At 45.1% G+C, this 23,676-nt stretch overlaps 1 protein-coding gene across 4 annotated transcripts in view; it reads right to left on the bottom strand.

Moving 5' to 3' along the window:
• Positions 1-23,676, bottom strand: part of ARHGEF9 (Cdc42 guanine nucleotide exchange factor 9) — a 221,301-nt gene that overhangs the window by 121,103 nt on the left and 76,522 nt on the right. The window contains exon 1 of one of the 4 annotated variants that reach the window (XM_037407900.1): positions 12,479-12,576. The exons of 2 other annotated variants lie outside the window; for them this stretch is intronic. Coding sequence is in view for 1 of the 2 variants with exons in the window: in XM_037407895.1 (XP_037263792.1) it covers positions 12,489-12,491 (3 nt within the window). In the remaining variant the exon portion in view is untranslated. Of the gene's footprint in view, positions 1-12,478; positions 12,577-23,676 lie in introns of those variants that run through there. One more of the 4 variants, XM_037407895.1, reaches the window with a different exon arrangement.

Genomic DNA, 23,676 nt, shown 5'->3' with positions numbered 1-23,676 from the left:
GGCTGCCCATTAGCACACGTGTCAGGCTGTGCTCAGGTGATGGATCTGCCTGATCACCAGCTTCCAGACCTGCACTTCCTATCAAGTATGCATTTTTAGAATAGTCTGATGCAATTTCAGGCTAATCAGAAGAGCAAACATGTAACAGATGTGGCGCATTTATTATTGTTACCATCCTTTCCCAAAATACAGGCAACTTTCCAAAATCCAAGCCTGAACTCCTACAAACATCCAGGAAATTCCAGTTTCAGTCTCAATAATAACAGTGACCTCTCCAAAACATACAACAGGCCCAAATTTAGAGGCATCTTTACGGTCAGTCAATCTTTTCCTCTAAACTGCAATGAGCACAGAGGGAGACTGGGTCTAGACCCCAGCCTCACATTCAGCCTTACTTTTAGGGGAAGCACAGCAGAGATGTTCTACCTGCCCACAGCAGCCCTGAGGGCCCAGACCTCCACAGGCACACTCCCCTGCGCTGTTACTGTCCTCTCAACGCCAAGAACGGGAAGTGACGGCAGGATTTCAAGGCAGACTCCTCTGTGCCTTTGCATATAGATAGGGGGGGCAAAAACTGGGCAGGTGGAAGCAGCACAGGCCTAAGAAATATCCAGAAAAAAGGGGCAGTGGCTATCACACATGCTCAATAGCTACTTCCGTAGCTGAAAAAGAGGATTTCATTACAAGCGCTGTGCCTGGCAGGTCTCAGGCAGTCATTCTGCAAGAGCTGAGCCAGTCACAGCACAGGGGAGGGCAGAGATTATAAATAGAGGTGATGAAGCCAGCCCCCTGCCTGTAACTGCAGGCAGGAGGTCCCCTGCTATCACTCACCATGTACAGCTTGTGCGTCACAAGCAGCTGCAGACCGAGGGGTGACAGCTGTGGAGACCCCACCCCCGTCCTCCCTGGTCCTAGAGGTTGGGAGAGAGGCGTGCAGTGCTGCTGTAGCCAGGGGGGCTCCAGCCACACTGTTCCTCCTCCCCAGGTCACACTCCAGAGCAAACACCCCAAAAGATCAGACAGGAAAGCAGTGGGTGCCTCATGACGTACAGATGCAAATATTAAGCTCCAGTGAAAGTTGTGTGTGTAACAGCTACTGAGCGATCAGCACAGATTTACTGCACAGAAGCTTCTATTTAAATTATAGTCACAGTATTCCCAATAGTACTTACTGCTTTATATAATTTCCCATGCCTTCTGCATGTACTCAGTGTTAATTTTACTATGAAAATGGATGGTACTTTCTCTTAGAAGGCTACTGAAAAAGAACACCTACACATCAGGGGTTTATATAAAGCCACCACAAAGTTTAACTTCATGTAATGCTTTCTGAAAAGTTTAGTCTAACTTTCTGTATAGAGCTAAACTGAGGAACAAGAAGAAAAGATCTGTAATGGTTATACAAAATACCACCTTCCCTTTCAGAAACACAATATGTAATGCAAGATCGGCGATGGCTTCTTCTGTATGAGAAAGCAGTTTTGAACTTCAGCACCTCTACACCGAGCATATCAATTAAGGAAGGAGCCAGGGCTTCCACTGATACATCGCAGGCCTACATCTATATGCATACATAAACCTCTATATACACAGAGAGATAGACACAGTATTCTGAACTCCCACATAACAGACAAATCAGAAGGGCACCTACAATAAAATTAATTACAATATGGTGATTTTGAGGCAAGCCTCTGAAGCAGATGATGCCAAGTCTTCATTCCTTATGTGTGTAATACATTAGGCTCAGCCATGTGACCACGACTCCCTCCAATGGATGTCTCTAGCAATTAGCACAACCCACTACTTGCAGCTAAACAAACACAGCTCTAACTCAGGAGCAAGGGTTTATATTTGAATGCTTAAAAGTCACCTATATTCCACTCCCATCAACAGGTACAGTGTCTCTGCATGGGCTGGCAGGATAGTCTAGGGGTGTGTGGCGGTACAGGGTTTCAGGTCCAATTCCCTGTTCTACCTTAGATCCCCTGTGCAGATTAACAGCCTCCACTGCAGCAATCTCTTGGACAGGCAGAGGCGTCTATGTTTTCCTAACACATCAGCTCCATCTTCCATTAACCACAAAAATGAAGCACTCTGACTCATAACCTCAACACACACGCAGTGAATTCTGTTAATGTCGCTGTAGCAAGCAGCGTGGCTGAGCTCTGGGATTTGGCATGTGCATCCCAACTCCGACAGGCCAGGAAAACCTGCTCATCAGTTGGTCAAAGGAGATAAATCTTTCAGTGAATTTGGGAAAGTTTCAAACAAATCCCAGTGTGTCTCATGATTCTAAGTGGGAATAAAACTATGGTTGTGTTGGTCTGGACTGGATGAGAGCCATGGATTAGGGGGAAATGGCTGCTGGTTGTTGTCAGTCCTGAACTGCTTTGGTTCTTCTGTAGTTCTCTCTGAGCACAAGCCCCATCTCAGACCTATACGGCACCATGAGAGAAATATAAACTTTTCATTTGAATTAACACTGCCCTCAAAGAAGAACAAGCAGCAGTGGTACACAGGGATGTGTAAACTGGAGGTGGGCAACTGCTCTTCCACTCCCAGTCTCCTCTGCTTGGCACTTAATGAGTGTAGACTGCAATGTCAGACACTGACGTGGGGTTTGAGTCACAGACTTGGTTAGAGATTATGAGAAGACCATCAAATTAATTATTTTTTTTCCTAAATCTAGCCCAGAATTAAGCTCAGGGCTTCAGAGATTAAAGGTGGGATTATGATTTGCTAAATTTCCAAAAAGGAGGATTTTCTTAAACTGGGAGTTGCCTCTTTTTCCTTTCTCTTCACAGTAAGTCTTATACACTGCCCTCTTCTCCCATCCTCTAGCCAGAATGCAAGGTGCCAGCCTACGAGCTGCAGATATGCTGTAAGGGGCAGTTTCTTCCTCAAGAGTCTCCGTGGTCTTGTACGTTTATGGATTGGCTTCATGGGAAGCTTTGAAAATCCCCAAATGCCTAAAATTCCTTACACAAACTGAGAAGCAGGTAAAATGAAGGAACATCTGTAAAGACTCAGACTCGGGGGGCTGATTTTGGCAGTTAAAAATTCTTCCAGTCACCCACTCTTCCTTGCCTGTCCATGCCATCCTTCAAATGCAAAGCTTCCTCACTGTCCACATGAACTCGACTTTCTTCCAGTAACTTCCTCAACTTCTCTCTTTTGTCCTTTCTTTTGCTTGCTCTACACATCTCTTAGAAGCTTTTATTTCATCTCACCTTCTGCCCCAGCTCTCCCTCCTATGGCAGCTCAAGTGTCCGCTACCAGAGAGACAAACAAGGAAACAAAGTGGTGGGGTGGCTGGAACAAGCACAGCTTCCTCCAGCATCTTCCACATTAGCTGCACAACACGTTTTAGCAACAGCACAGCACAGCTAGGCAAGAGAATGATTCATTTATAGAAGTTATATTAAATACAATTACAGAAAGACAAAAGGGAAAGAAAGAGAGGTGGGCAAGGATAAGATAATGATTCTCAAAAGCTGGTGAGGCATAGTCTTCAGAGGAAGAACTGCATAAGAAAAGGCTGAGCTGAGAGCCTGCAAAGCAGTGAAATAGGAGAGAAGGTGGATGGGGAAGAAAGCAGAGCGAGACCCCATGAAGCAAGCTGCTCTGGTAGCAAGGCAACGAGTGCTGGAAAAGAGAATAAACCAAGATTTTAAGCCCATTTTTGCAATGCTTAAAGAACATAGGGCACTGCTGGAGGTTGAGTTTGCTACACTGCTTAACCTGCATGACCAACTAGCCAAGAGCATTATACAAAGCTCAGAGGCTATGGTGACAGATCTGAGCATCTCTGGGTCACTGCTCTAAACATCCCATGAAGGAGAAAACCACGAATTTCACTAAAAGAAGCATGACATCTCCACAGCTTGACCCTTGGTAGACGTACTATACACAAAGACATATAGAGCTCAGGCAAGCTGCAGGAGATGAACTCTTTCCCATTCTTCACCAGTACTAATTTTATCTCAGAAAACAAAAAGTGATACACAACAGAATTATGGTCCCAGTGTAGACATTGATTTATTTATAACCATTTTAATTAATACTAACAGCCAGACAACAATCAAAGGTAGGCCAGGGATGTTGCAATATACTTGTGCACCAGCCCTGGTTAACCACCCTCCTGAAAACTAACCATGTTCCAGACGAAAAGGTCTTAAACCCTTGAGCAAAGGGTAGTAGTGGCATGTCGGATAAGAGACAAGGCTGGCCTTGGACAACATCTGGAGACCTCAGTTAATCCTAGTTCCTTCTACAAACAGAACCAGCATCTCAGTAGATGGTGCTCTTTCCTCTGTCGAAGAATTAAAGCACTTACATGATGCTGGGGGGGTGGGTGGTGGTGGTGGTGGTGGAATAAAGCCAAAACCTTTCACTGTTGTCTTATAAGTGCCCAGATGCTTCTTCCAGAGCACCCTGACCAGGTGTCATCTGCATCCTAGCATGGCTCAGTGCTAACATCCTGCCCTCAGCTGCCATGCTGTGCTACACATCCACCACAGCAAAGCTTTACCCCAGTACTGGCTGCGCTACAAGGGGTGATGTACTGATACAATCTTTCTGTAACACTATACAAGTCATGCTGAAGTGGCATGGAAAGCGAGCCTGTCTGGGGGTTGATTCCATTGTGCTTGCCTGGATCTCAGTAAGAAGAACAAAACTTCTATTTTTAAGTTTATTTGAACTTAAAGCATTAAGACAAACTAAAATCTCATGCCCCTGGCAATCATGTTGCAAGTGCTTTCTCTTTTCATTGCATCTGTGCCACACCCCAGCCTATACTCTAGAAGCATCCTCAGACTCCCGATTTTGAAAAAGAAAAGGAAAAAAACTTTCAAATCCTGCAGAAGTCAGATGTGGTAACACTAATTACCCTGGTCACAGAGAAAGACTTCAGGGATCAAGAAAGTTCAGTTCAAAAAGACCCATCAAATTCAGATGTTCATTTCAACCTTACGTAAGCTCTCTTTTATCTGAGAAAAACCACCACGGCCTAGAAATACATTGACGTTTACTTCTTAATTTTACTTTTCAGGCTTCTGGGCTTGCAGTTGAGCCTGGAAACAAGGCAAAAAAAGCAAAACCCAAACTGCAGAAAAATTCAAGACAAGTCCCTTCCTTCCACTGCTCCCTCCAGGCGCTCTTACAGAAACTCCAGTGCTTCTGCTCTCATTTCTGACATCACATCTTTATGTCAGCACATGCCTGGACAAAGTGGTAAGCAGCATTTCTGACATCACATTGCAGAGATCTTTATGTCAGCACATGCCTGGACAAAGTGGTAAGCGGAAAGAAAAATGCCCACCCACTAGAAACTACCTTAGTAAACCCAGGGTCAGTGTCCCCAGTGTGGTCCCTGAGAAACAGAGCCGCACAGATACAAAGAAGAGAAAGCTCTTCACCGTGAAAATCAAAGGGTGTATTTCAGCTTTGCCACAACAGGGAAGGTCCTTTGAAATCCAGTGCATCACATTCCCTACGCAGTTAAAAAGCATATCTAATAGAGTATTTTCACCTGCCTAAGCCTATGGAGGTCCAGCAATTAGCAGTACAAGAGTGAGATGCCGGACAGAACGGAAAGAGCGTGATCCATGATGCACATACTAAACAGCAACGTCAGAAACTACTCAGAGGAAAAAGCAGAAAAGAAGAGAAAGTTTCTGGTTCCGCTCTATGACTTTATTGACTGACCTTGCAGAAAGTGTGGGTTTAACATGCAGCCCTCCTGCACGAGGACTCTCCTCTCTCCACCGAACAGATTATAATCAGCTATTCTTATGGGCATGGCCAAATCAGGCCCTGCCCCAGTGCACCATGAGACATAAAAAGGCTTAGGAATTTGAAAGTCCTGATGCAGTACACTCCTTGGGACTTGTTATTCAACTTTTTACTGCTGCTCTGTCAGCATGAGCTTACTCTGAGGGAAATACAAAATTATCCCCCATGTATGTATTAGGAAAGCTGAGCCCAGGCACAGTCCCGTGATTTACTGAGAACCATGACACAATGCTGTGGCAGACGGGAGCAGAAGCCCCAGCCCTGCTTCATGAAAGAGGACGAGGTTGTAAAGAAATCTCCTGCAGCTCCTTGCAGCCCTCCTCATGCCCATTCTGTGACACTGATGGATCTGGCTTCCCTGGATTTCTCCTTGTCAAAACATTGAGTACAGAAAACAACATCTTATTAAGAAGCTGACCCATGGGCCTCATGTTCCTCGCACAAATTAACCTAGAGAGCTAGATGTGTTTCATAGAAATCATTTTCTCCCCCTCTCTGTGCCTCCCAAAAAAAGGAGAGGGAACAGCCTATGGAATCTGGCCCTCTTTTAATAAAGAAAACGATGCAAGATAACCTAATGAAGTAGGAATTCCAGCTGGGTATCAGTAGATGCATGAATAGAACAGAAAACATTCATTTTTATCAGCAGTAATATCATCATTAAAAAGGAAAAACAAGTTTAAAGCTTTTTTCTGTCTTTCTTTTTTTCTTTCTCCAATGAGGCAAATGAATGCCAGTAGGTTTTCATTTCCTATTCCATGCCGGCTCAGTGGGGCTGCTTGCAGTGAGAGGTAGCACAGGCTGCGGTCTCCGCCTGATGCTATACAACAGCCTTCCAGGAACGACCAGCGCTGCCCTCCTGCCGACTGCTCGTGACAATGTGCGACTGCAGTGAGCCAAAGGGACACTCGCTGTGCGGGATCACACAGATAAACCTGCCTGCTGGAGGACATGGGTTAAACACAACGGGCACAGAAAAGAACCTGGTGTTGCGTTGGCTTCTTCAAGAAGCACACATTGCACTTCTGCATCATTCATCAGCAACACCAACACAGAAATTTAATGGGATATAGCAGAGGTTCACTGTGCTATCCAAAACATGGCATTTCAGGAGTTCTGAGTGCTTCAGCCTGCAAAGCTGAGAACAACTATGGCAGAGAAGGTGTGGTATACTTTGCTGCATGCCCAATGTTATCTTGGGTTAATTTCAGGAATTCTGTAGCATAGCAGAGCTGGGGACACAGAAGTTGGGAACCCCTCTGAACAGAGCACTTCTGCACATGAACGCACCTCTTTGGGTTCAGTGGGAGTTCACCAGAGCTCCAAATCAACAACTGGACTTTACTTCTCACCCACACCCTCCTACTAGACCAACTCAGAGATTTCACAGCCTGAAAGTGGCTCCCAGATATGACGCTCCTGCCATTCTCTAACAATATTCATCTTCCCTTTCCCTGCCCATGTTACATAATAGGCAACTTTATTTATTTTTTTCATAAGACGCCTTTTCATAACAATAGCAACTATTGGACACCAAGATAACTTGATGAATTTTGGCTATTATCTAAGAGCTTAGTCACTCAGGGAATTAGTCATGTTCAAAATAACAGCCAGGCTCAAAGAGATTCAGAGCAACCATTCTGGAGCAGAAGCAGCTAATGTCATAAATACATTAAGATGTCAGCTTGAAGCATTTCAGAGATTTTTCAAGAATTGTTTAAAAAAAGAAAAACACTTTGACTAGATACAAGGAAATCAGGTTCTTAGCAGTTAAAACAACACTGCAGTTTACAAAGCCTGCTGTGCTCAAACACCAAAACCCTTAACACAGGAGGGACAGATGGACTTTGTGACCACACAGCGAGAGCGGTTTCCCTGCGAGTGCATCCTGCTCGATGCTTCACATTTCTACAGCACCCTCCAAGCAACAGTCTCAAAGGGTTTTCCAGACACCCCTGATGTACCATCAAGACATATCTCAGGATAATCTTATTGGCACGTCTGTTATCCAGTGGGTAGGAACTGAGGCACAGAGCCATGGGTTTTGCATGGGAAAAGAGCCAGGCCACCTCACAGCCACTTGTGAGATTGACACAATCAACAGTGTATATCAGGTATTTATCCAAATATTTTTATTTGCCATAAGATAAATAACCAGATAAATTAACCTGGACACTTCTTGTGTACTCTCATAGCAACACCAGTAGCAAGCTATCATTGAAAGGTGAAAGAAGCCCCAAACGGGGAGTGAAATGGAAAACAGAACAGAACCTACATGGGTGAGAAAAATCCCACAAAGAAATGCATTTGGTAGGACTTAAGGTTTTGGAGGTCTATGGCATTGCAGTGTGCACAGAACTCCCCAGTGCATGCAGAGCTCATTCAACCCAAGTATCAACCTCCCGTGAAAACACATCCCAGGATGAACAGGAACAAACCTGCCATAAGCCACCCTTCTGTGGAAAAGGCCCTCCTTGCTGAGGCTGCAGGGTATGGAGACGACAGACCAAACACATCTCCTGTGGGACACCCGAACTGTTCAGCAGGTCACTGGGGCTTCCCCAGGTGCTTCACTGCGACACGCTCAACCAGCAGCAAGCCCAGTGCTCTCTGCTCCCTCTGGTCTCTGTGGCAGCTCAGGGTGCTCTGGGCCTCTTAGGTCCCATTTTTCCCTAATGCCTGGATACTGCAAGATCCTTTTTCCATCCCACCCTGGCCTGGCTTCTCTCCACCAACTGCATTTGCTTGTTCAATCTCTCAAAAATGAAAATCGGACCAAACCTGCTTCCTTCCATTTCTCTTTTTCCCAAATTCACATTGAGCTTTCCAGGATTATGGAGTGCAAAGAGCTTTTGTACTTTAAATATCCCTTGATTTGCAGACTGACAAGTGGAGAGGAATCAGTAAGGAAAAAATGTAAGAAAGTTTCTGGCTGCTGAACTGCCCTCCTTACGAGTATCTCCACCACTTGCAGTATTTGGCCCTTTTATTTACTGAACTCCTTTTCAGTATTTTAAGTTGTGATTATTTACTTTTTGTTTATGACAGAAATGTAAAGTATCAACAACAGATTGATTTTAAATATTTGAACTACATGCACTGTAAAAATATGGCTATATATGCTTGTTAAAAAAAAAATAGAAAAAAAGACTGGGACTCCATATCTGTTGAAGCTAATGGCTGCATTCACTTCGACTTTCACAGGCGAACATTAAACCCAGAAGTAGACCCTTGGTAAGGAAATACCAAGGAAGATGCCTGCTTGTCTTTCTGTAATACAGGCAAAGGCTTAGGGAAAAACTCTGCCCTTGGCCAGATAAAAAACTATTCCAGAAAAGGCTGTATTATGGCATGATTTAAACTAACTCATTTCATTATCATGCCAAATCAATAGTCTCTGTGAAAAATGCCTAACCAAATAATCATCATACTTACAATGCCAATCAGATGTGTAGATTTATTCTCATCACTACCAATGACAATTAGTTTCATCTTTCTAAGTTAGAAACAGATACTTGCAGAGTTTAGCAACTTAGTACCAATGAACCATGTAAAATACCCTCATGGGATGCTAGCATAATTGGCAAAAGATTAATTGTTTAAAAAACAGAAAGCAACACATGCAAAGGAGGGAAAAAAAAAAAAAAAAAAAGAAACCCCTACAGCTTAATATTATGGACTAACAGGTAGGTTTAAGGAGCTGATTTAGAAATAAAGAGCCACCTGCGATGAGAATAAAAGGTACTATCACTTGTAAAGTATTAGTGACATGCTTCTTATAAATGACAAACTCTCAAAGGGAGCAGGTCTGATTCTTTAACCCAAGCCAGCACTGAGAACAATAGAAAACAGCACTTTCAATAAATCAGTGCTGTGCAGAACTTCTGAGAAATCAGTCTAAAATCCAGGTTTAGACCAATGTGCCTGAGCAGAACAAATGATGCTACCCAAAATAAATTTCTATTGTTGTTCTTTAGTAGATACACAGAAAATAGTATCAGATTTTAAAAAAGACAGCTGAAAATCCATAATAGAGGCTCAGTGCTCACGAAAATTGGTCCAGTGTTGCTCTAGATGAAAGGCTAAGGCTCTTCACTGTATGGTAGGCAGCTTAATGTCCATGGACGTACCAGCCAACCTTCACTTAGAAGTAAACTGAGCCATTTTATATTGCTGGAGCACGTTTTAGCCAGTAGACTGAGACGGTAATATTCATACGGCCTTGCTAAAATGCAGCTACTTCTGGTGTGGAATAACACACTTGTTTAGCAGAGTACAACAATACGATCCAACATTTTAAGTACTAAACATAACTTACCAATGGGGACAGCGAGCAAAATCTGCATTAGATAAAAGCTAGCTGTCTGCACTGGCACTTGGCCAGGACATCTGGACCAATATGCCTTGTCTTGCAACAAGGGAGCAGAATTAGTACAGACCAAGCATCACCAGGTCCTTGGCTTTGCAGCGCAGCATGAAGCTCGCTCCCAGCAGCCCAGCGCTCCCAAGCACGGGAGCACTGCTTCCCCGTTAAATCCCTCGGACCACAGCCACCCATCCCTGGGAAACCAGGCTCCTTGCTTGCAAGCAACTGCAAAGACCTCTGCTGCATTTATCTTATTTGGTTCAGTTTTACTTTATTGATTTGTAATCATTTTTCATCTTATTTTGAGATGATCTAGAGATACATGGAGCATCTTCAAATACTGCTGAGGTTGTTCAACTGCTGTATGAAATACAGAAACCACAGCCCTCTCTCATTTTTCCCTTATTGGAAGGAGCAAAATTGGGGAATTCCAGGGTAGAACCTGCTTCAAAAATCAACCACCGGAGTTTCACTATCCCAAAAAAATATTTAAAATTACAGGCTATTCAGCAATCACTATAATTTCTCTCTTAGACAGGGCAAAGATTAGACTAATCACAACAAAATAACAAAGTCCCCCTCATTGCTAGCAGCAAGAAAGGAAGCTGGAAAAGTAAGAGGGCAAGAAAGTGTCAAGTCTTGTGCTATGTCCATTAGAAAAGCATTTTGCCCTCCACCACATACCCTCCTCTCCCCACCACAGCTCAGCAGTCACTGGGGAGGAAAAAAGGATGAAAGAACCACATCCAGCTTTCCATCACCACTTTTCTTTCAGCATAGTAATCTCTGAGAATGTAAATCGACAAATGGGTGAAAGGTGATTTGTGTTGCTTAGACACCGGTGGAGAGGAGAACAAGTGCTACACTGGCATGCATTCGGGAAGGTGCTGGGACAGGGTGGCAGAGGGGAAGGAAAAGCCTGGATGCTCAGAAGGTGGGAGGAGGGAGCAAACCCCCAAACTGTTGCTGGGTGGTAGACAAGCCTTATACAGAACCCTAAATAAATTTGCTATGTGCTGCAGGCTGCTGTCTACACCCCCACATTACACTTCCAGCACCAGCTTCAGAGTCTTTCAGAAGCATAAACCATTAAGCTCCTGTTTGTGTAAGTATCTTAAAGGGGATGGAGGGCAGCAGCAAGCTGCACAGGGCGTCACGGAGCTGGCAGCCGGGCATCTGGCAAGAACGGGCAGCGATTTCTGTGCCGGCTCCAGAATCATCCCCGCTGCCAGTAACATCTGCCAGGTGCCCCCAACAGAGCTGAAATACAGGGGCTGAGCCAGGAGGTGCCAGCAGCCCATGCTGCCCGGTGCTGCCAGGCACCAAGAGCAGGTTCATGCCACAGGACCAGCACAGAGAGATGCCTCGAGGCTACCCACAAGATGGAAAATGCCCAGGGAAGGGGGAAAAAAAAGAAGAAGAAATAATAATTTAAAAAAAAAAAAAAACAACAAACCCCTGCAAAACCCAGCCCAGCGCAGAAAGGGTAAAGCAAGGGGAAATGCTACTGCAAAGAAAAGCTCTACAAGGAGGGAGAGATGGGGGGGAGGAGGAGTATCACAGTAACAACCGCATCTCTTCACCGGGAAGTTTCTGAATGAGGAACTGGGACCCTTGCTGAGATGGGGGAACTTCCCCACTTTCCCTCCTAGCAGATGCAGCCCCTCAGAGCTTTACTCCAGGCACAGTGAGGGCATCTGCAAATTGGAAGTATTTTTATTGTTGTTGTTGTTGTTGTTATTAAGCAGAGCTGTCAAATAAACTGCTTTCCTGAAGCCTCTGCACTTCAGAGGAGTGTTTTATTTTACAGTCTGATGCAAGGAAAGGCAGGGACGCTCCAGCTCAGCAGCAGATTCTGGCTCCCCCCGCACTGCAACTTATCATCCACGGAAGGGGCAGATCTGACAGGTCCCAGTGGCAGTAACGCTGCTGACAGCCAGCAGCCCTGTTTCCATACTCCTCTCCTTCCACTCCTCTCCCACAGCTGTTACACCACACACCCCACATGCGAGCGAGCACCTGGAGAATCCTTTGCTTTTCCCCACAAACCCACCAGTTCACCCTAGCGCAGCCCACCTCCCCAGCCCCTTCCAAGCACTGCTTCCCCCTCCCACGCCCCAGCGCATGCACACCCTCCTTCCTTTCTTTTAATTTCTTCTTTGGCTCAGCAGTTTGGGAATGCAGAGTCCATAAAATGGCTACAGAGTGATCAATGGTTTCAAGGACAGGGAGTAAAGGAGGAGTCAGGAGATAGGACGGAGGCTTATTTCCTTGTCAAAGTACTGCAATAAGAGGAAAAGAGAAAGACATAGCTACCTGAACTCACCATTCCTGATCCATCCCTTAGCCACTGCATCTTGCTTCTGATGATGTCCTTATTATCAGGGAGGGGAAAAAAAAATCCCTACTGCCTGGCGAGAGCTGGCAGGAAAAAAAAGAAGCCCCCCACCCCCACCCTAGCCTGGAGCTTTCAGTCAGAGATCCCTCAGCCCGGCAATCCCGTGCCTGTCAAAAGCACGTTATTAGCAGCCTCCTCACTACCTGGGATTGTAGTTATTTATTTCAGTCACAGACCGAGAGATTTGAGGGGAGGGGGATGTCCTTTTTTTCCCTTTGCCATGCTTTGAAACTCTGCAGGAGGGAGGGGAGGGGAGGGGAGGGGAGGGGAGGGGAAGGAAAGGAAAGGAAAGGAGGGGGGACCTATGAAAACTTTGGGAGGGTCTCTGCAGGCACTCAGCACCCCTACCCTCCTGCCGGTGGCTGCTCACACTCGCCCCCGGCACCACAGGGCTCCCAAATCTGCAGAGCCAGCACATGCCTCCACACTTAGCCAGGGCTGGGGATTTTTCTGACATTCAAAGGGCAGTAGGTTCTCACTCTGCTCGACACATGCAGCATAAGCCCCCTTCCCACCAACACGAAACCTCCCAGCCCAGAAAAGTGCTGCACCTGCCCAGGGTTATCCCTCCCTGCTAGCACCCATGCTCTGCTGCCCGTTTTAACACCCTGCCCACTCTCCTTGCTTTTTCCTGACTTTCTGGTCAGAGCAAGGAAACAACAGCCCCATGCACAGTTAGAAAAGACAAGACATTCATTAAGCGTTCATCACCAATATGGCCACCCACCACACCGGGGCAGATGAGATCAGTCTGTCTGGCGCTGGTTAGAAGAGGCAGCGATAGCATATGGGATGTGCACAGCCAACTGGAAACAGGATTGAATCCTCCCGATCCCTCCAGCTGGGACACGTATGTTGACATGGTTCTCCCCATCTTATGGCGGAGACATGGAGATTGAAAGGAGTTGGCCAAGGCCATTCAAAGAGGCTGTTGCGCAGCCGCCGCAGCCCTCTGCCATCCTCCTGGAGCTGACTGCCCACAGGAAGGGGCAGCCCATCGCAAGGACTGACACACCTCAGTACAGTCAGAACACCCCACCAATATTCCTTACAACTCCTCTCTGGCAGCTGATGAAGTCTGCAGCTAGCTTCAGAGGCAGGAGAGGGTAGGTACAAATAGTGGAGACTATGTGGGAAACAGCTGACATACACTGAGTTTGCTGGATATACTGGATCCATATACACGACATACTGCAAAACCTGTACAGAAGCTACAATCTCCTCTATTACATTTGCAGGGAATTTAGGGCTGTGTTTAAATGGTGTTTTTTTCATGCACTCCTGCTTCAAGGGCAGAAGGGCATTTCAGTCTCCTGCTCCTGACCTCCAGAGGAGTCAACATTTTTCCCGCAGCTAGAGATTTTGAGTCAGGAAACAACATGCAGCTCCTCGTGACTGCCACTTTCTGCTAGTCCTGCGCCATTCAGCAGGATGCATGAGGGATCAGAGCCTAGGTGTCTTCACTTGTTTATTTAAATAGGACAGAGTAGGACAGAACAAAGGTACAGGCAAGAGCAAAGGGATGCTGCCCAGCATCTTCGCATTGCTTGGGCCCCACATAGTGTGCTCTAGTTACATCAAGCCATATTCCATCACCTTTTACATAGGCACTGACAGCCATCATTATTCCCAGAGATGGCTGACAAAAGAAAGAGTCAGGAGGCAAACACTTACAGATGTCCAGACTCTGGAATTCTGCCTACATTTCCCGTGTCAAGTGACAGAAACCCCAGGTAAGTTATTTATATCCAAAGGAGGAATCTGGTCTGAAAATCCTGCCTCTGAAAACTCTTCTGCAACGTATGTACTGTCAATCTGGGTCTGCTCCTCACCTTCCTCCCCAGGGAGAGCCCCCTCTCCTACAGCATGTGATTGCCACGTCTTTGTGCAGCCCTGGTTTCCACAGAACTCATTGATACATCATCTGTTTGGGATGTCAGTCAAATCCAGTGCAACTTCACCAACTGATTCAAAAGCTGTAGGGGCTGGGGAATGCTGGAACAGAAGAACTGACAGGCAGACACCCTGAATGCATGGGCACTGCTTCCTTCAGAAAATTGGACTAAAAATAAAAGCAATGATCAGGTTACCTGTAATTGAAGGGTATATGTTTCTTCTACAAGAAAATATTAAATGAGAGATCTGCATTATTGTCAAACACATACACAAATAACACAAGAAAAACCCTCTTAAGCAAAAGATCATCTTTAAAACATGCACTGCATCACCCCAGTAACTCCACTAACTTCAGTCAAAGTTACACTCATCTTAACCATGGCAGAACAAATGGAGAAAGAAGTTGTCTGGCACATCCTACCCTGTTGCTCTAATTGGTAAAGTGGATCTGGAGGAGGACAACAATTTTTGTTGAGGCTTGTTACGCACAAGCAGAAATTATACCAATTTCTCTCCTCCTGCTGTCAGCTGTTGATTAGGCCTGTCAGTAAGGTTAATATTCCACTGTTTCACTTGCTATCCCTTGTTTATGCTAAGCTGATTTGAGAAGTAAACCAAAGGTTGCCACGTTAATTCTTGCTCCCTGCAAGGGTGACGAAAAGCAACAAGGACCAAAGATTAGCCAAATCCCTGAATCCGCATCAGTCTGCACACAAATCCAATCTTGCCCGGATCAGTGGGGCAGTGATTCTCTCTGGCACATGCAATCTCAGAAAGAACCAGCTGCACCTTCCTTGCCAAGAAAACACACCACTGTTGCCTCACTATGCAAAGCATTTTGCAGCCAGCCAGTGGGCAGGGGACCAAACTCAGAGCCCTTGTCAGAGCAGAGGGCACAATAGGAAGAGCCACCTGCGAGCTTCTCTACTGCAGCAACCCCACAATGGAAGAAAACACCTGCCTTTCAGGAAGGGACACTGCATCTTGGCTACTCTGCCAGGCTTTTGAATGGGGATGTTGCAACTGAGCACACATGAATGCATAGCGGGTAGCCCTGCCAGTACATGCCAGACATGTAGTATTGCAAAAAAAAAAAAAAAGCTGTGAGTCACACAGAGCACTATGGAGTAGTGCTATGGGGACTGCACTGGTAGTAAAATCCATATTGCCCAAGGGGAGAGAGGCAAATTTCAGTGTTTAGTATTTGGGCACAGAGTTTGCACTGCAGGCTCCTGCCTTGTGATTCAGCTTACAAAAACTGCAATTTCTACTACCAATGACAGTGAATAATTCAATATTGCTTGAAATAATTTGAGGACATCCCTCTATTTCTACAAAGGCACTGAAGACCTACGTAACAGAAGAAGATCCTTTTAGCTATCCCTTCCCCACCACTTCACCGGCCATGGAAGGTGGCAATGTGTCACAGCTGCACATCAGCATATTCAGCATACTTCTGCAGAGGTTCACATCAGTTGGAGGTCTGCCAGCGCTGCCGCTGAGTCCCCAGGGGTAACTCGCACACCTGAGACAAGACAGAGCAGCACCAAGTCCTGCTGGGGAGGCAGGGAATAGATTTTGCTTAAGTGAGAGAGCGGATCCTTGGCTTACCTGTGGTATTGCTCTGAAGTAAGTTCCCTGTAAGAACTCAAACACTTCTCATCGATAACACAATGTCCCATTCATTCTCAGCAGAACTGTGGTCTGGTCACTTTTTACCTGTCATGGACTCCAAATGACTCTTTCCCTACAGAATAAGGACCAAAACCAGCTGATGTGTTTCAGCCTCACATAGCTGCTTCTGGATACTCGCCTACACAATTCCCTTCACCACACTCTTGGTCTGGATCAACCAACTTTTTGGATAATCCAGCCACTTGGTACAAACTAATAAAAACTTCTTGCAACATGGCGTACCCTTCCAACACTCGATGGCTGGGGTGAAAGTGCTTCCAGGCCACCACTGGATCACACGTTCACACTCAGCCCTGGAGGTCTCCACAGCCAAGCCCCTGACCTGCATTCGTACTGCAGAAGTAGGCAGAGTGCAGCCCCAGACCACGTGCCCTGTGCCTCCAGCCTGAATGGAACCATCCCGTGCATCTTCATATGCAGTAGCTGGCTACACAACGTAACGCCAATCACAGCTACGTCTTTCCTTTGACAGTCCAGTCCAGTTTGGGATCTACTGCTGACTGCCAAGTGAGTGACACTCATAATGAGTAATAAACTCGCAGGTGAGTAGAGATGCGAAGGCAGGGAAGGAAGAGACAAGGATTACCTGGAAACTGCTCTGTAATAGCAGTTGTGACTATATCCTTGTGATATAAGGACTATAATTATTAGATTAATGCCATTTTTTTCATGTGCAACTTTTTTCTCCTAATTACTTGCAGCTAGAGCATGATTCAAAAGCAAAGCAAATGGGTATGAGCAGAAGGACACTTACTACCAGATTCCACTGCTGAAAAAGCAAAAGTAACCCCCATCCTTGTACCTCATCCAATACATTTGAAGTCATGTGACATACAAGAGACTTCAACAACATTCTCACTGCAATCCACTGTCCGATCCAATATATACAGACACCCACCCCGCTCTCCCACTGTTATTTACCACTGTGTTGCAGCATTGCAGGGCAGCTTTTGGGTACAAATCCCTAGCCTGAGACAGACCCAAAACAACACTGGGATCCCAAACTTGATGGTAAATTTTCTTGCAACCTGAGAGAGCAGTAAAGGAAGTACAGCGGCATTACAGGATTTTACCTGTCTCTAATCTCTTTTCTTCACTACATTGTATTACCACATCACCACTGAAATCTCCTTTAGATCTCCAAGGCCTCCCTTCCTTAATCCCACTATAAGAATACTGCTATAAATTGCTCTCTGGATGTGGAAACTTTTTCCAAGATGCTTCTCTCCCTCCCCTGCTGCTGCCTTCACAAGGGGATTTCCCTTCCTTTGCTTTTCACCCACTCTCTCTTTCCACCCCAACTACAATGTCGACTGCAGGCATCGGAGAACATCCCCCAGCGAACGCCTCCCCATCGAAATTCCAGCCCTGAATTGCCTCATTCAAGCAGGAGCCTGACAGCGCTCTTTGGAGAGCCCTGTCACACATGGTTATTTCATTGCTGCAGGAGGCAGAAGTTCTTCATTACATATTAGAGAGCACAAATATGTTCTTGCAGCCATTGTCTCTATTGAACTGCAAAGAAAAGGCACCAAATCCTACAGGTTAATTAATGAGAAAGGAGGGGAAACTGTCTAACCTCTACTAGGAATTACCCAGCCTGGCTTTATAAACCAATCAGCTACGCTACACAGCTATGAAAAACATACCTTCCTTTAGGAAAAACCCACAAACCCTATGGAATACTTTCATAATGGCCCAGTGCATCTCAGATTAGCACAGCAATAACACAGTGCTTCGGGCTCTTGCAAAGTATTATTATTTATGGTACATTACAAGATTGTTTGTTTGTTCTTTAATAGGAGATGACATGCATATTCAGAAGCCCCAGATACAAGTGTCCTCCTGAACTAACTCTGACACAAAGATAGTTTTAGTCATAAGTTACAGGCCTTGAACAAGTGCATAAAAATCATTTGCTCCCATGTAAGCGATCAGGATCTTGCCGTTTACCACAGAATGGGAAAAAGATTATTACCTCCCTCTTGCAGCTGCAAACCAGAGGCATAAGGTCTTCTCCTGACTTGCCCAAGGTTACACATCAAAAGAGTGTCAGGGACAGACAGGAGAGCCCAAACTTGTGTCTTTGCTCCAAACCACTTCTCCAGTCCAGATCAGCTATGTGTATGTACATTCCATATGCTGTCACAAACTAGAGTTATTTCTAATTTAATTATGTGTATTTGGCATTATTAATTATTTCGTAATTTATATTTAGCAGCCACAGAGCAACGAGACACCAGTCTAGCTCCAGGCAGAGGTGCATATCACACACAGCTTGCTCCTCTGGTCAAGGAGGTAAGCAATGCAACTGGTCACAGCCACGTTGTCCACAGGTTCTCCTCAAGGACTTTTTGTTTGATTTTACGCACAAAATGACAGCTTCAATTTTTGCGAGGACAAAACCAAACTGTAACTTTTATGAAAGCCCTAGTGGAAAACCACAGTTTGGAAACCTGTTTTTAAAAACCAATATTTTTATTAAGTAAACTATTCAATTCATAGCACAAGACCTCCCAGACACACAGACGTTCCTCCCACCCCTCTCCACAGTGTCCTGGGGGATGGCCGGGGCGAGCCCGAGCCAGGCCCTTGGGAAGGCAGCAAAACATGCAAGTCCCGTACCTGCCTCCCCTCCAGAACCGCTCCTTTGCCAATTTGCCTCGTGGTTTGCATCTTGTTTACTATTCCTTTTTCCTTGTCACCCCCGTCTGACTGACAAGACGACTCATGCCTCAGCCCATTTGATTTGCTAATATCTTTCAAATCTTTCCAACAGTGGCATTTTTAAAACTCCCACACCTGCTTTAATTAAACTATCATAGTCTGTTGCCAAGGAACGCACTCTGTTGCTAAGACCTCTGCTGTAGAGGCAAAAATTAATAACCTGCAGTCAAATTAAACTCTTAGGGTGACGAGGAAGATACCCCAGTTCAGATCCCCAAGCCTGTTAAAAGTCTTTCCAGCATCTAAGTCTTCTTTACGTCCATCTGTTACCAGCACTGCCCTAGTTCTGCTTATTCGAGGCAAATCCTATGGAGATTAAAAAAAGGAATAAAACTAAATTTGAAAAAGAAAGAGCTTTACAAGTAGCACAATGCTTGTATATAAATTCATTTAACTTGTGTACTTGGAGAGAGATCTGCAGCGAAAAAAAGAACTTTTTTAAAGAAAACTAGAGCTTAATATTACAATTCACAAGAAGATCTACAGCTAAACAACAGACACTCCCCCAGGTCATGCATTCCTCCCTCTTGCCTGGAGGGATGTTCCCTTGCAGGAGCCCAGGGGACAAAGCCTCCGGGGCCCACAGCAACACCATGGCCCATGGCCTAGAGGCTTTTAACAGCCCTCCCCTGTCACAATTTTGAAAGCTTAGATTCACACTCCAACTCTTGTCAGCCCCCTCTTCCCCACCCACATCCAGTGGGGATCTCACTGGAGCTGGGTGCCTTCACACAAGGCTTCCCAACCTGGTCCTACACCCACAAACACATAATAAAACCTGAAACAAAAATGCTTTTCCTCCCACTGAGGTATCTGCACTGGCAGAAACCCCAGCAGTGAGATGGCGTGGTGTTCTCCAGCCAAGGCAGAGCTCCCACTGAAGTCCACAGGCTTACTGCTTGGATAACGATTTTACAGCTTGGCTCTCAATAAACAAAGCTACCGTACAGAAAGCAGGTAAACTGGCCTCAGAAGACCTTGCATCTCCATCAGGCAGGTGAAGGCTTAACGAACGGGTCATATTTATAAGGTTACGGCCACAGTTCATCAAAATGCACAGAGATGCAGAGAAGTCTTTCATATTCACTTGTCACTATTCTAGCTCTATTATTTAATGCAAGCTGTGACCTGTGGCCCTGGAGGCTGAGCTCAAGCCACTCGGTTCACGGCCACATTTTCATGGCTTCAGTTAGTCTGAGTTACAAGTACATGGTAAGAGACCCTTAGCCAAGCAAGGTGCACAGACAGGAGCGCTCGCTGGAGTAGGGAGGGTTCCCAGAGCAGCTGAATTTTAACCCTACAACTATGGCTTGTCCAGTGATGGACACCCAGGACAATAAGGAGTGTTTTGACCATCTTCTCTAGGATGACGTCTATTTAGTCCTTACAGGCATATTTTTCTAATGTGCCTGGGTCAGGTCAATCTCAAGGTTTCTAGTGCCTTCCTGAACATTTCCCTCTCTGCTTTCTCATGCCTGCCATCAGCTGCGCCAGCCAGGGCACAGCTGGGCAAGTGAAACAGGCAGGCAAAGGAGCAGCTGGGACCAGCCTCAACCTCACCAGGAGAACTTCTTGTGCTGGAGCATCATCTGCAGCTCTAATCAGCGGAAAGAAACGTCTTTCCTTTGCTTTGCTCTGCTAACTGGAACTATTGACTTTCAGAGTCAGGAAAATTCCCAGAGACACGCTCTCGTTCAATACTTCAGGCTGCTAAAGCATCATGAGGTTTCCCTTCTGAGAGAGCCCTGCCTTAAGTCACCCACATGAGTCAAAAGAAAGGCAAGAGAGACTCCTCCGTATCTACCATCCACAGAGGGATGTAAATTCATCTGTTAAATAGTACTGCAGACCAAAGGCTGCAGCTTTTCAAACCCACTGTGCATGCTGCTTTCATCCCAGGCTACCTTTCAAGACTCCTCCAAGTCCCACGGTCCCCTCATCAGGGTTTCATTGACACAGCCAGTCCATGGGTCTTCCCAATGAGCTCAATATGCAAAGGAAAGTTTCAGTCTCCTTACATTTTCAAGGTATACAAAATTCACTTTCAGGTACACCTTTCTTAAGAAAGTTTTAAAACTTCCATCCCTGTTCCCTTCCCTAAACCTACAATGCTTTGCTGGTGTCCTTTGAATTTGTTAAAACTCATCTGCCTGCAATAATTACTTACTCAATGGTTTAATTCCAAATGAAATGAGATCCCTCTTGGGCTTGTTTTATTATTGCAGAGGAAAGAGGCCATAGGCTCAAAGAGTCTCTGGCTTGCCAGGAAGAAAGCAGTAGGAAGGGGTATTGCTCTCCCGCTGTTCCCATGTCTTTCACTTGTGCATTACCACACTGTACGTTATGCCATATCAGTGCAGCGGGGTGTGCAGTAACATGAGGAGACAGGCAGATCCAGGAGGAGCCAAAAGTTTCCCCATGGAAGCCATTTCACAGCAGGGATGCTTGACAGCAAATACAGGGTGTAAAACATGGACAAGGATCACCTAACATCTTCCAGAGCATTTACTGTTTTAGGTCATAAACCAACAGAAGTCTAGAGAGGTCATATCTCAGAGGCAGTTATAACACTGCGGTCAAATAAATAGAGGGGTTAAAACCAGCTATAGTACTGCCTAGAAAGCCCTTCTGTGGAAAAGCAATTCCCTTATTAAACACACATCCCCACACTCATATAAAGCCATAAATATGTAGCATTCTCTCCCTCTAGTGGCTGGAGGCTTGGAAATTAAGAGGATTGAAAATGACCTTGCAATTCCTGGAAACAACTGGAGTTGCCCCAGTCTGCCTGTCTGTCCCCCAAAGCCCCCAGGGAGCCAGCAATCACCCCAGCAGGTACTAAGCCCACAAAAGGTATTACATCTTCTGCAACAGCCACTCCCTATCAGCACCAGGCAGAACAGGCTGCAATGAGCTGGTATCTAAAATTCAGCCTGCTTTCGCTAGATACCTATGGCTTACTGCACCAGAGCTGCTTACCTATATGCTCTGTCTGCTTGTGTTTGTGTTCCTTCTCCACAACATTCCACTTTGTGAGACTAGTACTTGTTAATGCACCAAGGCCAAGAACATACAAGAGCTGCTCCATACTTATTCTCACCATGTCACCCCACACCAGTCAGTCTGCCAGGTCTCCTCATACCTTACAATGCCATCGCGCTTGTAGTTAAAGCATGAAGCATAAAATAGTCACCCTGAGATGGTCTGACCACACAAAGAGAGCACTAGTAAGACAAACCAAGTGTATAACTTGAGAAGATACAATTTAAAAAGCTCCACAATAAACTGTTTCTGGATATACTTATCTTAGTGTTAGTATCGCTTAAGGATTTTGAAGATCACAAAATACCAAACTCTGCACCATACTGTAGGTTCCCAAATTTGGTTATATGGCTTTTCTATTTATAGGAGCCCTGTGACTTTTTTTTTTTTTTTCTTTACATAAGCCTGCTGCCACTCAACCCATCCTCTAAGGATAACTAGCATGGTATATGACCTTTGTTTTAAATAAATGTAGCATTGTTTAGAAGCACAGCATTTTGGGAAGGAAGACAACATGGCAATACCAGTTCAAGACACATCCTTTCCACTGCAATACAACTCTACTGTTTCATTTATTTTAGAAAAAAAAAAGAGTCACACTCAGTAACAGGCATCATTACATCAGCACAAAATATATGTGTGTGGGTACGAATGCTGGAAGAATATTCTCAAAAGCAGCAAAAATGTTCGTATAAAAGGCTAGTGAAAAAGGAAGAAAGAGGTAAGAGATGCTATCCAAGTGAGTTGGTGGTTTTGATTCAAAGATAACACTTGCAAATATTCTTTGCAGTTTTTCCAGGCTTGCACGCCAACCAGAAGCATATCTGAGTCTTCAACAGCCCTGGGAAAAGAGGGCATGTTTGAAGTGGGAAGGTTTCAAGCTTTGCACAACCAGGGGAAAAAACATCCAGAAGGAAAACCTGTTTCAAACTCACCTGGGAAAGGTTAATAGAGCCCCCCACAACCCCTCTGGCTCTCCGGCCATTCTCTCCCATTGCCCCTAAGGAGATGTACATTGACAAGCCTGGCAGAGGCTTTTGTGAGGTCAGTCTCATTGTATGACTATAACCATTTAAGTGTTGATTTTTTAAGGATGCCAACCAGAATGCATTCAATCTAAGCAGATGCCTGTAAGAACCAATGAGGCAGGCAGATGTTAAAAACCACATTTATGCAAAAATTCCATTAAACCATATTTATTTCAAATCCCATTAAACTACCCCAGCATTTTCCTGCATCACCTTCCCTTCTATTCATGATTCATGAGAGTCAGGTCTACCCTTTGCCTTCCAAAATCATCCTTTGCCATTTGGTACTCTGACTGGCAGTGAAGCTTATAATTAAGTCCCAAATGTGTGACAACATCAATGCTGAGTACAAGGGATTATACAGAGGTAAAAACTTTTAAGAGCCCATGTGATATTAAGTCAGAATATCATCTATCGCCTTCTGGAGTGCTAAATATACCCATATTTTACTACATACTTGTCTACTTAGCTATCTCAAAAGCAGTCTGTATCAGTCCCTAAAGAAGGCAGTTTGCTATTTATATATAATGTGCTTAGCAATTTTTGTCACGGAAGTTGCACAGATATATTCTACATGGGGCTCTTCATCCTTATAAACTTAAACATGGGAAAAATCTATGCCACAAACTAATCTTCACAGGTTCTTAGAAAGGGATGTTGTCAGGCGGGATGAGTGTCCTAACGCCTCCAAGACTGTAATTCCTGTAAACTGACAATTTTAACAATGT

The sequence above is a fragment of the Falco rusticolus genome, chromosome 14, assembly GCF_015220075.1.
Source record: "Falco rusticolus isolate bFalRus1 chromosome 14, bFalRus1.pri, whole genome shotgun sequence".
Lineage (NCBI taxonomy): Eukaryota > Metazoa > Chordata > Aves > Falconiformes > Falconidae > Falco > Falco rusticolus.
The sequence above is the reverse complement of the archived record's forward strand: the minus strand, read 5'-3'. Positions and strand labels throughout refer to the sequence as shown.